Source organism: Cheilinus undulatus, linkage group 6 (assembly GCF_018320785.1).
Source record: "Cheilinus undulatus linkage group 6, ASM1832078v1, whole genome shotgun sequence".
In the NCBI taxonomy this organism is placed as follows: domain Eukaryota; kingdom Metazoa; phylum Chordata; class Actinopteri; order Labriformes; family Labridae; genus Cheilinus; species Cheilinus undulatus.
The window spans coordinates 50491553-50515917 of NC_054870.1; the positions used below are offsets into that span (position 1 = coordinate 50491553).

General features: G+C 38.5%; 1 protein-coding gene across 4 annotated transcripts in view; it reads right to left on the bottom strand.

The window, feature by feature from the left end:
• strn (striatin, calmodulin binding protein) overlaps positions 1-24365 on the bottom strand; it is a 73830-nt gene that overhangs the window by 28389 nt on the left and 21076 nt on the right. For all 4 annotated transcript variants that reach the window (XM_041789042.1, XM_041789039.1, XM_041789041.1 and 1 more), the window contains exon 2: positions 7097-7200. In XM_041789042.1, the coding sequence (XP_041644976.1) occupies positions 7097-7200 (104 nt within the window). The remainder of the gene's footprint in view (positions 1-7096; positions 7201-24365) is intronic.

Sequence of the window (24365 nt, forward strand, 5' to 3'; positions counted from 1 at the left end):
TATACTTCTGCGTCAAATCCAGGCTGTCGGGGCTTACATTGTTGTGATGTTTGTGCGTTTGTATTCATGTCCCCCTGCAATACTCCACCTACCTACGCTGCAGAGTGATCTTTATGCCAGTTCCCCGTCCTTCTTACTACATTTCCTGTTTGTTTGTGAACAGGAACCCATGTGTATTATGTTGGAGTTGGAGCTGATAAATATTGATCAGCTGTTGTTTATACTGATGTTATTGTAAAGAAAAAAGCAAGGAGACATTGAAGGAGATGGAAAGTAAAAGCTGCTGAATCAGCTGAGGCAGAGGACAAGGGAATTTTCCATTTGGCCACCGAGAGAGAGAGAGAGACATGGATGAGGAAATGTATGCATGCAAAGGAGTCGGTGCCTAAACAGTGCAAGAATCGATACTTTTAAGAGGAAAAAAAAGTGTTTCAAAGTGAGTGGCTCTACAAAAGCTGTCTTTATATCTTAAATGATTCAGAAAGAAGATGCAAATAGATCATATTAAGGAAACAGGAGTCACTTCTGCCTTTCCTTTTGAGTGAGGGGTCTCAAAGTCCCACAATGAAGCACCTAAGTCTGTTTATCGATAGGTACTGGTACAATGTTGGTACTGGATTTCTATACTCAGTCCTAGTTGTATCACTGTCCACAGCCATGTATCTCAAACTAGAGAGCACTTGATATGACAGTGGACATTATTAAGAGACTAGAAGTCACATGATGCTACACAGCAGACCAATCACAGCTTGTGGTAGTTCAACTCAGTTTTACTTTTAAGGATGTGCACATTTGCTACATGTGTAGGCTTCTGCATCGAGCTCAGTATAGATCAGTGAGAGCCAAATCAGCTCTTCTGTGGTGATTTGAGGCATTTTTTATGAACTACATTTCCCCAGAAAACCCTAAAAATGGAAACTTTGGCCTCCAAAATTACCCATTAATCATTCATCACATTAGTTTGTTTCCCACCCTTATACAGTAGGTTTTAATCGTCAAACTTAATTGTCAACCTTTATTTTTTTCTCTATTTCTATTGCCCTTATTAGCTATTTTTGTACCTTTTATTTATTTTATTTTATTTTTTACATTTTTTGCCACTTGTAGGCCTAATCAATTTCTGCTGCTTTTAGCCCATTTTGACACAAATTTCAGGTCAAAAAATACTGCACCTTTTGCGATTTGAAAATTGAAGCAGTCCATATTGCAATTTCATCTGTTTTTTGTGTGCCTATTTGCCCCTTTTTCCCTCATTTTCTGCCACTTTTTGACCCATTTTTGCCACCTTTATTATTTTCATTGCCATTTTAACCCATTTTCACCACTTAGATTGTGGCTCTTGCAAAGGCATTTTTTTTAACAATTTGGCTCTTTACTTGGGCAGGGCTGAGTAACACTGGTATAAACTGAGCTTAAGTCTCAAGTCCATCAGGTTACAAGTAAATCATCACCATGATGATAAAAAATGTTGAAGCTGGGTCTAGTGCTATTGTCAGGCATCTGGGTTTTTCCTGCAAATATGTTAGTATTTCTAATTCCTCTTCTTAAAGCTTCCTGACACCAGTCAGTACTTAAATCTGGATGTTGGAGACCAAACGTGTACCAAAGCGTCTCTATTCATGACCTTTCAGTATTTTTCTTTCTCATCTTTCTTTTTCTTCCCTTCCACAAATTCCCAGCTCAGAGTTTTAAAACACAACCAATACTTTCTACTAGTTCAGACAGAGTGCTTAACAACTCCCTCCATAGTTATTGTTCAAGGGAGGAAACTGGGACAGCATTGCATAGATTCACAGAGACAGCATTGGAACACACCTGAAATGGGGGCGTGGTCAAAATGACAGGTCCATTGACTAAGTTGATTAATGTGAGGAAGATAATTATGATTTATTACAGCTGATGTCTGACAGAGCAGACTAAGGAAATCATCAGAGGCACAGACTGGTTGTAAACATAGCAGCTTCAGAAACCTAGGCTCCATATGGTGTATTCACTACCACAGTAAACCATTGTTTTTGTTTCATGGTTGAATTCAATAGAACTATGAGAAGAGCATATGAGACAATATTGATTATTTATGCCAGGACAGTAAAAGGTGCATTTTCATGGTAAATGTTGGTTTAAATTTTGCATTTTGAAGACGCCAAGAAGGTGCAAGAAGGCGCCGGGGCACCCAGACGGCCCTAGCTGGAAGGCTTTTGTCTATGGAACGACTAAACTCATCATCTTTTATTATTATTTCCACGGAGAACCCCTGGCCAGTAGAATTTACATACCGTGCAGTTACTTAGTATTGTCCAGTATGATTTCAGCAATCAGAGGTGAGAGAAGGCAGTCTGCAACTAATCACATTAGCAGGCATTTAGCACTGATTTAACTTCATAATAAAAATATGAACCAAAATTACAACCTTAAAAGAAACTTAATATAGCTTCTCTTCGCTTTGAAAGTCACATAAATATTGCTGCACAATAAATTACACACCTGTATTTTTATTTAAATATGAGCATATGCAATAAACACATTAAAACCCTTCTTATTCAAAGAACAGAGGTTAAAAGAAGAATCTATTTAAAGCATTCCCCTCAGCACTTTCTCCTGCCATACTTGGACTTTTTTTTTTATCATCCATCTTGGTGATGTTATGTTTCAATAACTAGAAACCATGAAAACTACAAAATTAAGAGAGGTTGTGATGAACTAGAAACAAGGGTTGAATTTACTGTCCTAAAAGAGGAATTTGAGGATGGTAACTCTCATCATTATAGCGATATAGTATTAAATAAACAGTTTTTACTCTGTTCCATCCTCTGAATGGCATGCTCTCTAGCTTAAGCTGCACTGGTAGAGAGCTGTTGAAACTGCAGATATCTGCTCCAGTGTGCAGCCATGTGTTACAGAGGAAGGGAAATGCAGAGTGTGACAGCGGGGCTACCACAGGGACCTTTTGTGTGATGCTGACGGGCTGGTGCACATGAGAATGAGAACAATGTCATTCTGCAGGTTTACTGAAAGAAGAGAGAAAGAAAGCAGCGAGGCTGAGCTCGTCTTGGGCAGAAAAACAATTCCCCCGTCCTCCTTTCGCCGAGGACGATGCAGAGTCATCAGCATCCGACGGCAAACAAAGCCTCGGTGCCAACACATGCTCCCGTCCACAGACATCACACCAGCTGCACTCGGGGGAATCTCTCTGGCACGCTCGCTCTGTTGTTGCTTCTGCTGACACCAGCGGAGACGTCCGACTGGTCCACACAGAATATAAACAAGTGGGAGCGATTCTACGCTGGCAGTCTTTCTACCCTCTCTTTAAACCTAGAGGGTGAACCACAGAGCAAGCTGTCTCACCAAGATGGCTCTCTTTTAACCCGGCTAAATCTCCATGACAACTAACACTGAATCATAACCTGGTCGGTGGCAGGTTTTATTCAGAGTTACAGCTTACAATCAGCTGTTTGCATCATCATTTGTTTAATTATTACCAGGGCTGCAACAACAAATTAATACAATAATTAAAGACCAATTATTATAAGTGTTGTAAACACATTAGGTCCATTCTTTCAGGCGGTTATCGTCACCTGCCATCAGATTCAGTTCAACAGTGTGTGGTATAGCTTAATCTTGTGTTCCATAAATAAGCTTTTCTTTCACAACAACAGATCACACACCAGCGACTCCATTCCAGCTACAATCATGGAAATGCTTCCTCAGTTTCCAGAAGGGCATGACTCTGTGTTCTGCAAGAAACATGAGAAAGCTGCGGACAACAAAAGAGAGGCAGCTTTGCACGTACAGTGCAGCTCAGTGAACGTTCACTGTGACAGCAGAGGGCGAGTGATGAAGTTAAATCAGGATTGTGAAGTTTGCAAAAATAATTTCAGGTTGTATATTTAAGCTGTTCTAGAACAAAGACCTGACGCTGTATTACACATGAATGAATTCCAGTAATATCCACACAAAGAGGAAAATCAGTCATCAATTTCGCATTTAATATAAATTATAATAATTATAATTGCATAATTTTGCCCTTTTCTGATGACTCTTGTAATGCTTCAGACCACATTTTATTTATATTAAACTATTTTGCACAAATTACTGTTTTCTTAATTGTCACAAATATGCAAAATTAATTTTTCGGAGCATTTTGACGATAAATAACAATGTACAGCCTCTTAGTGCACAGCTAACTGGAGCAGAAGTAGGGCTGAACAATTTGGGAAAATAACTTAGTTTAATAACCTAGTCTAACCCGAGTTTTTTCCCCCCAATATTGCAATTGCAATTTGATATGCCTTAAGCTCTTCATCTTACATATTTTCCATCACGCAAGCAATAAATCATTATATATTATAACCAATGAAATATTAGATTTAACAAGGGCTACACAATTTTGAAAAACTATTTAATTGTGATGATTTTGTCTCATATTGCAAATTGGATAGGAATTATTGTATTGAAGGGAGTGATAATTTTTATGTCATCCTCATATTAAACAGAAAAATGTACAAAATAAAGACAGTTGGATTTCTTGCAGACTACTCTAAAAAATGGGTCTTGAATGTTTGCATGATATGGTTTTTAACCGGTATTTTGACTCAAATTTCAGCCAAAAAAAAATTGCACCTTCTGTAATCTGAAAATTGCAGCAGGCCATATTGCGATTTAATCTCATTTTCAATTAATTGCCCAGCCCTGAGCAGAAGCTGAAATCATCATATCTTTATAATAAATGGAGGATGAGTTAGTAATCTTTAATCAGTTTGAAGTGAAAATCGACTCTGAATCAAATCATGACCCTCAGAATTGGAATCATCAAATCGAATCTTCAGATACTTTCACATCTTGGCCCACTGGCACATTGCTGCACAATAAATCACATACCGAATATCATCAGAAATCTAATGTCAAACATCTGCAATAAAACTGACTGCAAATATTATTTGACATTATACCATGGTCTTGGTGAATACTCGATTCTGATTGGCTCTAGAAATTCGTGTCCATTAACTTCTGATATACGGACACCGTTCGAACTTCACAAGTAGTTCTGGAGAAAAAATCATTACACTGTTCCAAATTAATGTGCAGCAGCCATTAGCCGTTACTCCGTTTGGAGTAACTATACCTGAGACAGCCACATTTCCTGAGCAGGGGAGTACAGCGCTGCCAGCCTAAGGAGCCTGCAGACCGGCATCAACCTTCACTTAACTGACATAAATAAAATGACAGACTCCAGGTTTAAGACCAGTAATGTAAGACGGTCTTCTACATCTGATGTACATCTTGTTCCCAGACTCACCTTAACTCTGAGAGGTGATTGTTGCAAAAACCTTATTTCCCTCCTGTTGTAACTGCTATAAACTATTGTCAGAAGATTCAAATAACACAAACAAAAGAAAAGAAGCCAAAGGAAACACTTCTGATAAACCGGCATGATAATATCTGAAAAATATTGACATGTCTGACAGACAATTAGGACCTGCAGGGCGTGGACAGCTCTGTTTCACCTCTGTGACCTTGTAGTAATGAAGGAGGAATTATTCTGTTTATTCAAACAGCTGGTCTGCTAAAACTAAGCTTTCTATCAGATGACTGTTCATGTTAACGTACAGGTTTATAGTCTGATCACAGATGACTCTCAGTCTCACATGTCTTTTCATTGATAAATCCGTTCGGAAAGTGCGCTGAGTGGACTAGTTTTTTGTTCCGTTGTGACTTTGTATCTATGGCCCGTCCTATTTACTGGAGTACTGAATAACATTTACATTCCCTAAGAATGTTATGGGGCTGGAATGGCCATTCAGACCTCCACGTCGTTCATTAATCCCTGATAACTGGACACCTCATCAGGCATTAACTCTTACTTATTTTACCCTTAAATAAAAGTTATTTTCACATATTTGCATACAGTGAAAGGCTATCAGGACTGACTGAAATTCCTGATTGTAATACTAAAATCATGTGCATTATTAGCTGCGTTTCCATTACCCTTAGAAATGCGCAAAATCTAAATAGCACCATAAAAACTGGTAATGGAAACACCTAAATATCGAAAAACCTCTCAAATGTTGCTATAAAGTTTTTACGCTCTCATGGGGAGGTTTTTTCAGACGTTTCGATATGGAAATATATCGCAAAAGTGCAGGGGAAACACTTTTTCCGCATTTACACGTCACAAGACATGACATATGGTGTCACATGACCAGTTCACTCCGATACAACATGGTACGTGTGAAGTGGCTTTTGCCATACATATGGACTTTGCACCTGAACTATCATTCTCTACCTTCGTCTTTCGTTCAAAATTATCAAGGCAACCGCTGTAGATGTAATCATAACCGTACCAACATGCAACAGGTTTTTAACGCTCAGCTTCCTTGCAGTGGAGTCTCGCAAGATGAAATTTACGAGAATTACAAGACTCATGCCCAAACTCCCTTTAATGGAAACACATTCAAAGCGCAATTGTACTCAGTCGAAATTTAAGAAATATCACTTTAATTATGGGAAAAACTGTCATGGAAACGCAGCTACTATTGAAGGGTAAGAGTTGTATGTTAGAAATATCGGAGCAGCATCAGTGGTTTACTGAATTCTAAAGGTAACTTACTGATAAATAGAAAGGATGAAAACAGTATTTTCTTTTGCAGTCTTCCTCCCTCCCTGAAGCAGCCATGATTTTCTCCACTACAGTTAATTTAGTGTTCGCCTATTCATCACCATCTCTTATTATTCTGATCTGGCACACTTGATATATGGATGCTCACACGTTAAGGCAAAATGTAAGCTCCATGATATCTGATCTTTAAGTAAAAATTCAAGCTATGTCAAGCCTGCTTACTCAAATAAAGTCTGGGTATGTTGAGCTTTCTTCTTGGTACATCCCTGTGGTGTGTGGATGCTGCAGGTGCAGCTGATGATCTTTTGACCAATGCGCATCTCCTGCTGCCATGTTCTCATTTCCACTATTTCTCAGAAGCAGGAGTTTTATTTTTAGGAGTGTAGAAAACGTGGATACGCTGCAGTTGTTGCAGACCAGCTGAAGTGTTTGTGTGTGTTGTGGGTGGGCTGCAGCAGCAGTGGGTGGTACGACACTCACCTCTCTTGCTTCAGAGCGTACTCCAACATTTTGATCCTCCTCACCAGGTCTTTTTTCAAGTTCTCCTGGCCTTTCCTCTCTCCCTGCAGGAAGGCGATTTGGGCCTGAAAACACAAAAATAGGATTGTCAGGTCACATTTTAGAGTAGTCAGAGATTTACTGTGGCTCGTTTTATAAATAGCGACAACGTTTCCGGTGTTTTTGGTGTCTTTGATTTGAGTGAGGCAGCTACAAAGACGTCACAACAAAGAGCGATCCACATCTGAGAGCAGATACTCCTGTCAGCGCAGAAATAGGACGGTGTCAAATCAATATGCGTGGCATGATGGGAAATAAAAAAGCCAATCTGTACTATTCTATTTTAATCTAACCTACTCACTCTCCCACACACCGACCACCCCCTCCCTCCTTTAAACCCCCTCCCCTCTGCACACCACTGTCTCTCCTCTGTAACAGCAGCTGTTGACGCGCTCTGTCTGAGTCAGCAGTACGTTACATTACAACGCTGGGCACCGCTCAAACACAAGCATGGAGGCATGGAGGCATGCAGGCGTGTGCACATGCTGGCTCATAATGGAGAGTTAGAGGCCAGCGCAAAGTGAAGCACAGAGAGCAGGGCATAAATCAAACACAGCACATCAAACACTGAGCAATAACAGGGTTTCCCTGCATTCAAAAAATGGTGGTGGTCACCACCGCCTAATTATGGACCAATACCAGCCCTCATCAGTCAGACATGTATTTTCATGAGGAATACTATCTTTTCAAAGGCAGCACTGGATACATTTACCATCTCCAACTACAGAAAGCCATTAGAGCAGGCAGCATCATTGTTTTAGAATAAAACAGAAGCATCTTTCCTTTGGTAACCTCCTGTATTGATTATTTTAACAGCTATTTCAGACTGGCTGCATGTTGTCTGTGTGACGGCTGCGGTGTGTGCCACCTCCAGCTTGCTGTCACAAATTGAGTCTAGAAAGTCTAGAGTCTAGTGAGTCTAGAAACATGCTCATAATAACAATAATAATAATAATAATAAGCATATCACTGTTTCAAGATTGCAGAACTGTTAAAATTCCTACAGTTGCTTGCAAAGGAGTTTGGTTGAGCTATGATGCACACAACTCATGCACATGTACAAAACAAGAAAGGTAGCACCACTGTCTTATTTTGAGCCAGGAAACCCTGAATAAGGCTGTCAAGATGTTTACTATTAACCCTCAGGCCCTCCTAGAGCCCTTTTAGAGCTTTTTAATTGTATTTTTTGCCCTTACTTTGGCAGTTATCATGCCAAGATGATGATATTTGACAAAGATGTTCATTTTTTTTTAATGAATTTTTTCATTATCCACACTGAGTTGACAGAATTTTCTACTGTGTAGACAAAAAACTCACACTCTCCCTCCTAAAGCCCTTTTAGGCCTCATTGACTCCCACTAAAACCACTTACATTCATTCTTCTGCCACTGCAATACAGAAATATGTAATCCTGTTAATTCCTCTGTAATTCAGTCATTCAGAGGTAAAAAAACACAAAAAAAATGCTGCCAAATTTGGCCATTATTCAGTGTTTGCAGAGAGGCATTGTGGGAGATAATGACCTTGTTTGAACTGATAGGATAAATCAGTGACTGTAGGCCAGTGGAATCAATTAATTCAACTAAAACTACTTTGGGTGTTTTCTATGGATGTCAGAGTCTGGTGAAAAATTAAAATTATGAAAATGAATTCACATCTCCTATAAATGATGAGGATTGGAGACCAAAAATTTTTAAAAAGCTTTTTCTTTCATGTTTAATATTTCAAAATACATCCAATGTCTTTAGGAGGGAGAGTGTGATTTTTTTTTTTTTTTTTGTTACACAAAATTTAATAGTACGTCACTGACATATCCAAGACTGATGATCCCTGCACAAAAAAAAAATCTGCTTTACATTTTTCAAATAGAAAATAATTCATTTTTTTGTGTCAGAAAATGTGGCATTATGTAAATAAACTGGCATTTATCGGGTTCAAATTATGAAAAAATATATATATAATCATCTGCTATACATGATAAGGACTGGAATTGAGGACTAAAAATTAAAGAAGACATTTTTTCATTCATTTTTAATACTTTTAAATAAATCCAATGTCCTTAAAGGGCTGTAAGAGGGAGAGTGTGATTTTTTTTACAGGAGGGCCAGAGAGTTAAATGAAATAGAGAGCCTAAATGGGCTAAACTAGTCTGGTGTGTAGCCATCCAAACTACAGACTCAGTGCTCACAGACCTTCCAGTATTTAGAGGTTATAGAAGGGGGAAGACTGCCAAACTGCTCCAAAGGTCGTGTTGTTTTCAGACAGAGGGATAAACTCACAGTTGTTCCCGTTTCAGGACTTTATGAAGACTTCTTTCTCCTTTAGAGTCCAATTAAGTTTTTTAAATCTGGAGCAAGACAAAGAGCATTAGCACTGAATTAAAGCAGCACTCTGTCGTCAGCAGAGAATAACACATAACTGAACTGAAATGGTTAAAGCTAATTTTGGATTCAAGTATCTAAGAGAGTTAACTGTTGGCATTAAAAAAAAACAGCAGCAGTACAGCAGACTGACTCCAAACAAAGACGAAGAAAAAGCATCAGATGCCGAACTGCTCCTGTCAAACTTCAAACAAGCTAATTCCAGTTTTCTCTTGAGAATGATTCAAATCTTTTAATCGCCGCTAGCATCTCACAGGGACTGAATATTGACTCGATTCCCTGTGCTTCACTCTACATGCAGAGGATGGTGCGAGTTTGAGTGGGCCGGATCACACTTTCACACGGAGAGAAAGTAGCACTGCTGCTGCCTGCAACAATGAGTCACGACAGCGCTTCAATCTGCCTCGTATTAATACCAGCATCTCTCAGCATCGGAGGAACCCAGAACAACCTGTGAGCAAGAGGCTGAGAGGATGTACAGCTGATCAGGTCACATGTCTGCAGCCAGAAGCACAATCATCTCTCTTCCTATTACGTCTGCATGGCTTCGATTCCCACCATCTTCCCCTCAGCTGGATCTATACTAATGCACTCAGGATTGACAGCTATGTTAACAACACTCAGTATGCATCTGACTGTCCACACCCCTGAGCAAGTATCACTGAAACAGAAAACAGGACAGAAAGGGTGAACTTCACCAGAAAAGTCTCTGATGCATTTTAAAGCTTACTGACACTTAAAGGAGGCACAGATGAGCCTGAAGTCAAACAGAGAGCAAGTCTTCTCTAACCTAAACCAGGGGTGTCAAACTCAGCCACAGCTGGGGCCGGATTCTGAACTTGGGTCTAACCTGAGGGCCTAACAGGGTCAGTATTTATCTATAAAATGTCAACCTTATTTTCACCAGAAATGAATTATGGGGGTAGAACACTTGGCACTGATGATATATGATTTTGCGATTAAAAGGTGATCATGATAAGTCAAAAACTCTAAATGAGATAAAAAGTCAAACTTCTAAGTTTAAAAAGTAAAAAAGTGACATTTAAAGTCAAAATTATGTTGATAGAATATTGAAACCATGAATTTTAAAAGTCAAAAATCGACATAGAATTCAAAATCATAATTTTAAAATACAAGGTAAACATCGAAATCATGAGTTTCAAATGTCAAAATATGAAAAAAGATTAAAATCATACATTTTTTGAGGATAAAAAAAAGAGATAAAATTTAAGTTAGGAGTTGAAAATGGTCCAAACGTGAGATAAAAGTCAAAATCAGGATTTTAAAAGGTCAAAAAAGTGAGATAAAATAAAAAATAGTGTGCTTTTAAGGTAAAAAAAAATGAGACTAAAGTTAAAGTTAGGAGTTAAAAAAGGTCAAAACATGACATTAAAGTCAAAATCATGATTTTAAAAAGTCTAAATAGGATTTAAAATTTAGAATTATTAATTCAAAGGGTAAAAATCTGAGATAAAAAGTCAAAGTTATGAGATGTAACGGTTAAAATATGAAATAAAAAGTCAAAACCATAACTTTTAGCCAGAACTGTGAGATGCGCAATTGAAAATATAGAGAAAACACTCATTTCCTCCCCATACCCCTGACTTTTTATTAAATTATTTTTACTGTTTGCTTTTTCTCATTTTTTGACACTACAAGGATATTATAAGTCATCAAGGTTAAATTAACATTTTTATACTGGAGGAAATCTGCAGACCCCATACTGGTGGGTCAGTAATAATGAAATTATCATATGATCTGGTGGGCCGGGTATAACTGCACCACAGGCCGGATTTTGGCCCCCAGGCCTTGGATTTGACATCTGTGACCTAAAACAAAAGCACCAATGTAGATTTCCACAACAAAAACATATGATGGAAAATTTTCTTCATGAGGATGACAAGCTAAAAATAATCATAATAAAACTGACGAATAGCTGTTTAATATTTGCTAATGAGAGGAGTGAAGAAATGTGGCATTATGTAAATAGACGGGCATTGATAGGGTTAAAATTATGAAAAATAATACACATCTGCTATGCATGACGAGGACTGGAGGTGAGGACCAAAAATGAAAGAAAACCTTTTTTCATTCATTTTTAATACTTTTAATATATCCAATGATAATGACAAGCTACATATAATCATCACAAAACTGACAAATAGGTGTTTAATATTTGCTAATGAGAGGAGAAAAGACTAAAATGCACATGATGAAATGTTGAACAGTGTGCTTTCATAGGGAACAGACGAGAGGAGAGCATGTGGGCGAATACTTTGAAAAACAAGCAACAGATCAGAATGGGTAAAAAGAAATCGAATCTATGAAAAACACTAAACAAAAAACAAAACAAGTGCAACGTGGCATGCAGCCCAGCAATCATTTAATCCGGATTATACTGTTTGTATGATTATTGGAACCCACTGTTAATGAAGAATTAAAACAAAAAAATCACCCAGCACTACTACAAATATAAGAGATTACACAACTCAGTGGCTTCTCCCCTTTCAGGATTTTCTGAAATAAGTCTTTAAATCTGCTAAATCTATTCAATTACAATCATCACTGGTATCAAAAACAACTAAAGCTTACAAAAAGAAGAAAAAACTAAGATTTTCATCATATTTCTAACAAAAACCTGCCAAAAGAGAGAGAGAAAAAGAGAGACAGAACGCCTCAGTTGCAAATACACATTGGCACAACTTGGTAAAATCCTGGCCAATTTCTTCTTCCCAAAAACAAGAACTTATCAGGCATTTGGTGCCTATTTGTTAGCTTGCTATCCAAACAGGTATCATTATCACCTTCATTTTTCACAATAATGATTTTCAAGTTAAAAATGGTGGTACAGGGCTGTCCACAGCACCAGCTGTCAGCCAAACAGTGGACTAATCACTTAATTACAGCAGGCTACTTCTTTCTGTTACAACCTTAACTAAATAGTTTGACTGACAGGTTGTGTGAGTACATTTACAATTCTTGTGTGATTAAAACTATGACTACAAATTCTCGTCAAAAGCTTTTTTTATGTAAAAGACTGGACTAAGACTAGCTAAAATAAATCTCCAATGACTAAAACTGGCAAAAAGTAAGTTCAGTTTACACCAACATGACTAAAATGAGACTAAAATGTAATTTGTTTTTTGTCAGACATTCAAAATCCACAGTATTTCTCCACTGTGGGTAAATCTGTCAAAAATCTGTATCTATTCTGCCTCTCAGCTATAGAAAGCAGGGTGCATAGAACAAACTACCATAGTTTTGTACCAGATTCAAACAAGAAAATAAAAGCTTGGACTAAAAGTAAAGAGTAAGATATGAGGACTTTCTGTGCACTTGAATTTGTTGAAAATACTTAAGATTAACCCAAGAATAAATGCATATTAAATTGCAATCGCAATATTTGGGAAAAAAAACTGCAATTAGATTATTTTTGCAAATTGTTCAGCCCAATTATTGAGACGCTATCAGTTATTATAAACCTTTCATCCCCACTTGTGTGACTGTCTTACATTAACACCACTCATTCCAAAATGCTCATGTGAAAAATGAGCTGCAAAAAAAGAAAAAAAAAAGACAGAAAAAAGGCATGTTTTTCATTTTCATGTTCACCTGACTGCATGGAATTAACTCACGGACACTCAAAATTTCCTGTCCACAGATTCCCTTCCATTCTGTGTCTTTCTTTGTTTTATGAACTAAGCGTTCAGACCCCTACTTTGCTGGCTACCACTCCTTGTGTCTGCAGAAAGCCTCGATCTTGACAACACCTGAAACACAGTTAAGACTGACAGTGGTCAGTGGAAAAAAAGAGTCCAGAAAAAAAGCTAATGAACTACTTGCTGACTCTGGATACAGCAGAAAATCACAGTCTTTGGAAAATGGGAAAAGAGACACCCAAGAGGCACAAACAGAGCATTAGGAAAATATTTCATACGGAAAATTATCTCCATTTGGATTGGGCTGGACTCATGAAAATATATTTTCTCTAAGTAGAGGGCCTCCAATCCAAATATTAGTGCAGAGGAATGCAGCCTCTAGCGCTGAAACTGTATCAACCAAAATCAAATACATCATTAGGCTAATTGCACAGCTATTTTCCACTCAACAGAATTGTGAACCCAAGCTGAAAACAGCATCTCTCTGGCTCCAACACAGAGAGAGAATTAGGCAGAAAGCAACACACAATTACAAGAAAAAGAACAGTGTAAGACCAACAACAAAGGTAAAAGTGTTAAGATCTCTCAGCAATGCCACATCCAAGACTGTGATAAAACATAACAGCTTTATGTTGCTGCATATCAGAAAGTGATCCAGCCAAAGACTTAAAGAGGGGACTTTGAACCAGTGAGAAGTGACCAAATGTGGTAGAAAGGGCGGAGCTGGATAGAGCGAGGGTTTAGTAAATACTGAATTTCACACTCATAAAGTTTATCACCGTGGCTAATTCCTTAGCAGGCTCTAACTTGTGAATCATGGTGGCTTTTTATTATTTTTGTGGGTTTTTTTTGCCTTTATTAGACTGGACTGCTGAACAGACAGGAAATACAGGGAGAGGGAGGACATGCACTAAACAGCACCAGGATCAGGATTTGAGTCTGCGCTAGGGTGCGGAGAACTCTAGACGTTATTTATGGGCATCTGCTCTACCAACTGAACCCAACCAGCAGCCATTAACAGTGGTTCAATGCACAGAATTAAATTACTGCTATTTATTAAGGATGTGCATTTTAAAGAAAATTGTTAGAGATGTTCCAATGCCACTTTCTTTTTCTTTTTTTTTTTTTTTATTAATCCTGATACCAATCGGACAATACCGAGGGCTGATCTGATCTGGCCCATCCATCATTTTCTATACCGCTTATCCCATTTGGGGTGCAGGGGGGGCTGGAGCCTATCCCAGCTGTCATTGGGCGAGAGGCAGGGTACACCCTGGACTGGCTGCCAGTCAATCACAGGGCTGACACATAAAGACAGACAACCAGGCACGCTCACACGCAGACGTACGGGCAATTTTGAGTCACCAATAGGTCGTTTCCACCAAGCGGTCCGGCTCAGGTCAGTGCAGTACGGCACACATTTTTTTTGCGTTTCCATAGAGCAAAATTTGGAAAGGGTCCCAAATAAACAACCCGTACTGTCCCACTTTTCTGCACCCTTCCGAAGGGGCAACAATCTCACCTATCCACCCCAAAAAGGTGGAGTTACACAACAATAGGGGGTTGCACTGACGTCACGTCAGCGTGCGACACAGCTGCTCAGCTCCAGGCTGCAAAACACGGAAGTCTGCTCAGTGAGGAGCGGTAAAAACGGGAGAAAAACCATGCAGACTAATGTCTGCATTAATCAGGGATATTTGGACTCGACAGAGATCCAAACTGTTTCCTAGTCTGTGGATACTGATATCTTTTGATATCTGGCCACAAATCAAGTTTCCTGACGTTTATCTGGACCTGATTTTAAGAACACAAAGCAGAACCTGAGGGCTCACATCAGCCTGGTCTCTCTGTGATGGATGTAAAACTAAATTAATGCTGAAGTTTTTTGAATACGAAGCCTTAGATCAGTTTATTTGCTGTATCTACTTCTTGCTTTAGGTAACCTGTGAAAACATCGCTCTTTGTTTGTCGAACATGCTCGTTAAACTTCGGGCTGCTGCCTATTTTAAAATGAGATCAGCACACCCAGGATTTCTGACTTAATCTAGTTTGATTTTTAACACCAGCTGAACTTTGGCTTTATTTTTAATGCAGCAAATTCTCACAGTACAGCCCTAAACTTTCATAATTTGTCGTATAAACTGTTCTAGACTAGATATATTCACATATTAATGTACAGTTACGACTCTAAACGTTTCTGTACATGTAGTCTATCAGCTGAGGAGCTGTACTGACAGCGGTTAACATAATTAATATGAAGTTATTTTTTTTTAAAGCACTTTCATCTTAAATAAAGCTGTTTGATGCTTATTCCCTACTGATTTCTGTTACTCATCCTTTCTTTAACTTTCTATAACCAGCAGACTTGCGCTGCATGTGACGTCACATTCATGTCTTTACAGCCCGCCCACCAAGTGAGGGCGCGGGTGTCTGTGGAAACGCAAACTATTTTTGGGTTTAGAGTACCAAACCATACCAAACCGTACCCCTGATGGAAACAAGGCTCGACTGACCTAATGAGCATGTCTTTGGTGGTGGCTGGAAGCCAGAGAACCCAGAGAGATGCAGATGCATGGGGAGAACATGCAAACTTCGCACAGAAAGGCCCTGACCGGGAAGCGAATCAGAAACCTTCTTGCTGTGTAACCCCTGCGCTGCTGTGCAGCCACCTTCAGGACCAACTATGGAGAAACAATATAGCTGCCCTACAGTGAACTCAACATGGCTCAACAAATACAATCATAATGTAAGGCCCCTTAAAGTTGTTTTTCCTGCTAATTATTGTGAGTTAACTTCTAAATATTAATGACACAGAGGGCCACATCACAGGCTCTATATTTCTTTCTCTCCATCATGAGCTATTCATAATGATCTGTAAGTTAAAGCATGCACGGTTTGACAAATCATGATGTGATGACGGAGCAGCCTGCCATTGGTTGACAGCCCCTCACAAAGCATTCTGGGAAAACATGTCAGTTAGCATTTAAGCCAGCAGCAAGTTTTGATCAAAAATCAATTAAAAATGGATAAAACACGCTCAATGTTGGAGGTTCTGGTGGGGATTTCATCTTTCAAGTCCCAGAAAAGTCACCCAAGTTCCAGGCTCACTAGAAAAGCTTCTGCAAGGGCTACGGAGTCATCGATAGCATCAGTGGAACAGCACATGACTAGCTTCAGGAGATTAAGAGGCAACAATTGCTGGTTAGAAGGTTATCTAACTTCTAAAAACCTGTCCCTTCTTGTTGTTTGAGAAAACACTATGCAAAGATTAAGGGGTGGGTTACATGGATAAAACTCTATATCAAGATTTTTTATGGGCTGATCACAGTTTCATTTTTATCACTTTTCTTTTCAATCTGATTTTAGGCTACCTGTTAAACTACAAAAAAAACAAACTTACTTCCTATATAATTTTGAAACAGCAAAGTATAGTATAATATTTACAAGTCAAGCCTATTATTTTCTTATTTTTCTTCAGTTACAACCTGTTTGTTAGTGTTTGAAATATTTGCGTGTGTTATCGACCGTTTCCTGTCTACAACATATTATTATTAAGAGAAATGAACTGCTTTTGTACCAGGCTGTAAACATGTTTTTTCTGCTGTAGTTGGGCTGTTTAACAGGGGGCTCTATGGTGATTAACTCACTGCAGGAGACAGCTTCTAGTGGCCACTCAAAGAACTGCCATTTTTGGCACTGTAATGTCAGCTCCATTTCCAGCCCTTGTTTTTGACCTTTGCCATGGACTAGCGCTTCACTGTGTATAAAATATCTACATCCGTGCTGATTGATTTATTGAGCAATCAAACTTCCTTATCCACGTGAAGCTCTGGCCTCATGGACTCTCAGCGTCGGTGCGGTGCCAGAGACAGAGAAGAGTGCAGCTCTGTGAATCTCTGGCTCGCCATCTCTCCTCCATCAAACATTAACCTTGGGAGGAATGCAATGAGTCAACTCGGGCCATAAAGAAACACAGGAAGCATTTAATTCCCGGCCTCACACTGCCTGCATTATTGGGCTGCAGGATAAGGGCTCCTTAGTCTGTCTGAGAGAGAGGGAGACATGTAGCATGGGGCGTCCATCTAGACTGCTGGGCTTCACAGAGACAGACAGAGGGGAAATAGGGGAAAGGTTAATGAGGAGGAAAACACACACAAAATTCTGGATTAATCCAGAGAAGTAATGGTAACAATACAGAACAGTAAAAACAACTCCTTCATTAAGTTTCTTCTCCAAAAGTAGAAACAAAATTGACAACAGAGGCTTCCAGTTGTACTTACTGACAATTTAAGATATCTTTAAGGCCTGAAGAGTCAAACTGTACAAAACAAGAGTTAAAATGCAGTCCAAAATTAAGGCTTTACATTCAGAAAAACTTGGCACAGGCCCTTGGGTCACTGTTTTTTAAGAGAACTGGTCCTACCATTGTAGCCACTGGCCTACTGATCAACTATATCAGTAAAAATGTCTTACAAATTGGTCCATGGCCTTTAACCTCAGGACTTGGTTAACCGAGACTCTGCTAATGGTTACGATAGCTTGTGCTGCACGCTCTGCATCTTTTCCTCCAAGGAAAGCTTTCACTTCCTTTTCTACTCTTTTTCTGCGATAGCTGCATTCATGCTAATCTCTTCACCGACCACCACTGATTACAGGCTTGAAGTTCAACTAAACCACGCCTATAGCCTCTGCCTCTTTCCCCTTAAATGATGCTGATTTCCTGGTCATCCTCTGGAAACAAATACATCAGCTTAACGCTTTGCAGGAGGCCAATCCACTGGCTTGTGTTTCATTTTCTTTTGCACAGGAGGCACGCTATTTTGCCCCTTATGGAGAACAAAATCGACTGTTCTTGTTTTTTTACCATTTTTCTCAGGTTTGTAAAGCACAGAAAGTTATTGTGATTAATATTTTTTATTTGCATCAGAATCAGACCAAATTGTTGAGAAAATCAAATATTTCCTCTGAATATCATTGAAACTTTAATGGACCAGGAAACATGGAGGTTTCTCTCCTCTGCTATCTGTCTTTTATAGGCACATATGTTAGCAAGTGCATTTTTACAGACACCAAAGAGACTTTATAAAACATCAGTTCCAACTGGTGAATCAAACAGCAAAGATAGAGGTCGGACTGCAGGCAGAGCAGCAATGCATGCAAAATTACGTCTTCAGCATCAGTGCGTCTGAATCCTGACTCTTCCTTCATGTCGTGCAGAAGTTATGGTGCGTTTCTAACTTCTTCAGAGCATCACTGCTGTGAATTGATGAGGGATATAACATCTTCTCTCTCCACATCATCTTCTCTCTGTTAAAGGAACAGGACACCAGCACTTGCTCTTATTTCATCTCTCATCGCTGTGCCCTTCTCGAAATACAACTGTATGTTATTTTCTTTAAATCTTTGTTTATTCTGGTACTATTCAACATCAAAATAACACATTGCTTAAAGCACACAGTATTGACAACCTTAATATTTTCATGAATAATCAGTGAATCAGATCACTGCTTTTGAACAGAGGTTCAAAAATATCTTACAAAGGAGAGACTGACACGCTAAATACCTCTGTTTTAAATTTAGGTATCGTGACAACCCTTATTGACGCCTGCATGACACTAACCTTAAATTAAGCAGATCATTCAACCACACTCTTTAGGCCGTAGATTACAGACCACAGGAACAATCTCATATTTGATATCTTCATTTGCAGCCGATGAATGTTTGGTGACTTTAAATGATATCACCTCTATTTATACCCTGAGAAGACCCTAAAGTCTGACATTCATGAATTCCAGGCATGTTTTCTTCCAGCTTGTTTGTGCGTCATCGCCTCAGACATGTACAACACAATGAGGCCATTTAATCCACACAGAGCCAACGCTGTGAGAACTCCAGTACATCACAGCAGAGCGACTTGTAGCAGAAACTCACGCTCACTCAGACAACCTCCGGGCTTACTCACAAACAAAACGCTCACACATGCCAGAGCTGGAGAAGGAAAACATGGGGGGCTGGTGTAAATCCTACTTTTACAATGCAAACATCCTCTCTCTCTCTCTCTCTCTCTTTCTTTTTTTTTTTTTTTTTTTACAGCGGACACAGGGTTTTCTCTCATAGTTACCGCAAACCAATGAGGAGCACGATGGCCGACCAGATGACGAGCCAAGTGCATTCCTCACATGCCATTACACTAGTAGCAAGAGGAGAAAAGGCCGGAGGAACAACTGAGGCAAAACAGAAGTGTGGTAACACAGATGCAGCAGTGTGGGTGCATTTCAAAGATTACACTACACAGATCAAACTAAACCAATGTGATAGCTTAAATAAGCTGTACAACTCGGTAAATCTACAATATTAACACAAGTTCTTCAAATAGCACAGGTAGAACATCATTTTAGTTACTTTAAGGCAATGGTTCTCAGCGTGGGGGTCGAGACCCCACTTGGGGACGCGAGACACCGAACAAGTTTTTGCCACTTCTAAAACAATTCTTGCCACTTTCTGCCTATTGATGCCTCTGTTGACCCATTACTGCCACTATTAACCACTTTTCAAGGCCCATTTTAACCATGTCCATCGTTGCTAGTTTAACCCATTTCTGCTTATTTTTGCCTAATTTCCTGCCTCAGTTAACTCATTTTTGCCCGTTTGAACCAATTTTGATCCCTTTTCACAAGATTTTCCCCCTATTTTTGACACTTTTTAATCCCCTTTCACCATTTTTGTTAATTTTTTTGCCACTTTAATCCATTTTTGCCATTTTTTGCCAATCTTATCAAATTTTTGCCGCTTCTAACCAATTTCTGCTACTTCAAAATCCCATTTCACCACCTTTTCCACAATTTTTTGCCATTTTTAACCCATTTTAGTCATTTTGAACCCATTTTAATTCTGTTTTTTTTTTCTTTTTTAAAGGGATTTACAATTTTAAGATGGCTATTTACAACAGCACAAAAAATAAAAAATGTTTGATTAGAGTTGTTATTATTCAGGTTAAATATAAAATATGGTATATATTTATAAAGCTCTCCCCTTTACCTCCCCTTACGGACGGCCTTGTCTGCACATGACTATTCTCGATTGTTCATGGCTGTGTTCAACCACCTTCAGGTACAGTGGGGGTCCCTATTTTCTGGCACAGCTGTTTTGGGGTCACAGGCTGAAAAGGTTGAGAATCCCTGCTTTAAGGAACAGAAATATTTAGAAAAAAATTTATTTAAGGGGTTAATCACAGGCTACTTGTCATAATACCAGAACTTTAAACTTTAATATGACAACAATGAATCTGAAATAAAATCTCTTTTAACACCAGGTGACAAAATTAAACTCCTAGGTACCAATTCATTAATTTTTTCATGCCATGTGTGCACTAAAATATAACGCATGAACTTAAAGTGGTGATGACTGTGTTGCAAAAGTCCATTTTGTGGCAGAAATTTTACCAGTGATCGAAATGAAATCTTTTTACAGTCCACCACTTACACACGGCAATATTTTAACTTTTTTTTTTTTTAAGGATTCATTCGTCTCTAATGCACCTACCAGGGAAATAAATGTATTCATATTTATGTGATTTTAAAGTACTGGAAAAATCAATTCAAAATGCTCAAAAATCAATACTTGTGAACATACTTTATTCTAAAAACACTTGGAACAGCAGCCAGTCTGAGCATAGAAAATCCTGTAGCTATTATCCTTTGTTTACCGTCTCAACTCTCCAGGTACACAGATGCTGCAGTCCTGACTCATTAGCTGCACTCTACTCAGTTACCTGTCCTTTTGTCTGGCCTGGCTAGGGTGGGACAGACATTGTGATGTCAATTCTCAGCGATCAGGCTGAATTTACCAGGCTGTTAACATGTCTATTCAGCTGTGAATTTAGAGGTTTTACATAAGGGTCTATGATCAATTCTATGAAAATTTTAGATTAATAATTTTAAATTTTAAATCCTTTTGACCTTTTAAATCATGATTTTGATTTTTATCTCATGTGTTGACCTTTTACAACTGCTAACTTTAAATTTTATCTCATTTTTTACCTTAAAAACTCGTGATTTTTAATTCTCAGTTTTTTGACCTTTTAAAATCATGATTTTGACTTTTATATCACATTTTGACCTTTTCCAACTCTTAACTTTATGCTATTTTTTAACCTTAAAAACTCATGATTTTTAATTTCATTTTGTATTTTGACATTTGAAAATCATGATTACCTGATATTTTGACAGTTAAAAAATATGAATCAGAATTTTATCTCAGTTTTTGAATTTTAAAATTCATGGTTTCCACATTATTTTGACTTTAAATTTCATATTTTTACCTTTTAAACTTATAAGTTTGACTTGTTATCTCAGATTTGAATTTTTAACTTATGATGCTCACCTTTTAAAACCCTTTAAAGCCTGATACCTCAAATAATACCCAGAAAATTCTATTTTTTTTGGAAATGTGGAAATGAGATGTTTATTTAACTGAAATCCAGAAAAAGAAATAAGGCCATACAATTTCACATATACAGTTTTTGTACCACATTTGATACATTAGGAATTGTTTGAAACTGATAATCCACTGGAGGGGATTTTTATTATTTAGTTTATATGATTGTATACAAAAAGTTTTTTTAGGAAATTGTTAATCATTTTGATTAGATAGAGGTATCAAAAAGTGCATATCAAATATGATACAATCGGCTTTAAAGGGTTAATCACAAAATCATTTATCATCAGTGCCAAGTTTTTAGCCCCCATAATTCAATTCTGGTGAAAATAAGGTGGACATTTTATGGTTAAATATCGAGGCTGTTAGGCTCCCAGGTTAGACCCAAGTATAGAATCTGGCCCCTGCTGTGATTGAGTTTGACACCCCTGCTCTATGGTGATTGGCTCCCTGCAGGAGAGAGCCCCCAGTGGACACTCATGGAGCTGCAGGTTTTCCCACCAATGCACTGGCTTCATTTCCTAATCCCGATGGTTGCTGCTTGGTTTAGGGAATATAGAAAATTACTTATTGCCCATTCAAAGTTCCATGTCTCGTCCTTCCTGTTTCAGGCAGATGAGGATACTGCAAGTCTCTGCACAACAATATCCTGTTTTGCGAGGCCACATTCTGACTGTTCATGCACACATTGCACAATCTCCTGGCTGTCTGTCAGTGTGCGTATCAAACAAAGTGCTTAGTTTAATCCACTGCTCCATTTTTCTCCTCCAGTGCAGTAACACGGTGAAAAACTGAGCAGCTCACTCCTTCAAATGCAGACGTTTCTCATCGATCCATGCCCGCTCATGTCCACGTCGGGCACAGGCTCAGGACTGCTCTGAGGGGTCGAGGTGAGAGAGTGAGCGGCTTCCACTCGGCTTAATTAAGATTTCAAGCTTTGTCATTCAAACCCACAAAACAGAAATCCTTGTACTGACAGAGTTTTCTCCAAGTCAAAAATAGATCCTCTGTCATCACCTCACAGACTCACACATGTGCAGTTCTCACCTCATCACGAGTTTCCACTGAGCTTCATTTTACACTTTGCCGTCACGTCAGGTTGACACCACGGTGCTACCTTACAGGGGTGCAAACAAAGGCAGCATGCCGGGCTCCTTGAGGACAAGGGTGCTGCATCCCATGTTGCTGCATTAATACTGCATTAGGCTGACAGCACACATGCACACACTCACATAGAGTATGCAGGCAAAGAGCTGCACTTTTCTACGTCAGCATTTTCTCCGACAAATATGTTGTCTGACAGTTAGGTGTGGTCCTGGTAGAATCATGTAGCAGCTTTGAAATGAAGACAGTGAAGATGCACTGCAGAGCAAAGATCATTAAACAAAGATGCTCTTTGTCTTTGAAAACATGATCACCTTAGGAGGATTTTTACAAATTCATATGAACGGATTGTTTTGCCTATGTTCCTCAAACATAGGCTCATCCACAGATGCAGTGGCGTGCATCGATGTCAGCAGCTGATGTGCATCTGCTGTTCTGCCTTAATTTAAAACTAGAAAGGCAGTGAACCTGAGTGTTTTCTTATTGGACAGAAGAAATGACATGCTGGATAAACTCTGATTTGTTTTCATGGTCAAACCTGAAAAAACCTCAGCAGTGTGGGAGAATAACAGTTTCTAGGAAAGATCAGCAACAGCAGCCAGATTATGGTTTCTGTAACACCGTCTACACTGGTTTAAATTAAGGCTGAAAGATTTGTGGAAATAATCTAATTGTGATTTTTTTTTTCCCCAATATTGCAACTGTGATTTAATATGTGATTATTTCAAGATTCCTCATCTTTTAGCTATATTTTTCAATAAATGCAATCAATACATTTATAAGCTTCACAATATTATATAGAATATACGAAGGCAAAACAATTTAGAACAAATAGCTAATTGGGATTTTTTGCTAGAGTACCTCGATGCATCCGAGGACCATCACTTCACACCAGAAGTCAGAAAATCTCTGCCATATCTCGTCTTGTCATACTGGAAGTCACTTGAACTGAATGTCTTCTTTGTTGTTTTCTCCGTGTGTCGCCACCATGTTAATAGAGTTAAGTCCTCCAAGTAAGGAAATACAAGTAGATGAAAAATTTGCGAGTTTTTGGGTTAGCAAGCACAGCAATAACGTCACATTAATTTTAATGAATCGATTTATGATGTAAATTCACGTTATCACTGAGCACAGACAGAATATGCGACGGGAGATTGGCTCGCTGGCCAAGCGTCAGCATCGCTGCCATGTTGCCAGAGGCAAGTCACAACGTCATTCAATACAGTAGACGAGGATTGTGCAAGACTTCGGAATAAAAATTTTAAACGATAAGATCGCATGGATTTTAATGAATAATTTATAACAAATGATCCACGTTAAAATAATAACTGACAGTAAAACATAAAAGCAGAATGTGCTTTTGTACGCCATGATTTAAAATGAAATCATTTTATATATAATACAGTTTCATATATGTATAGATATATATTTTTTAATCTATATATACATATTTATATATTAATCTGATCGTTTGAGCTTTTTTATTCTGATGCACAACACAGCCTTTTTCACGCATATACAAAGTACTTCTGGTTCAGCGTTTATTGTGCCAGACCACTCCTGCCAAAATGGACCGTCTGCAGGAAAAATGATTTACGACTCATTTATATA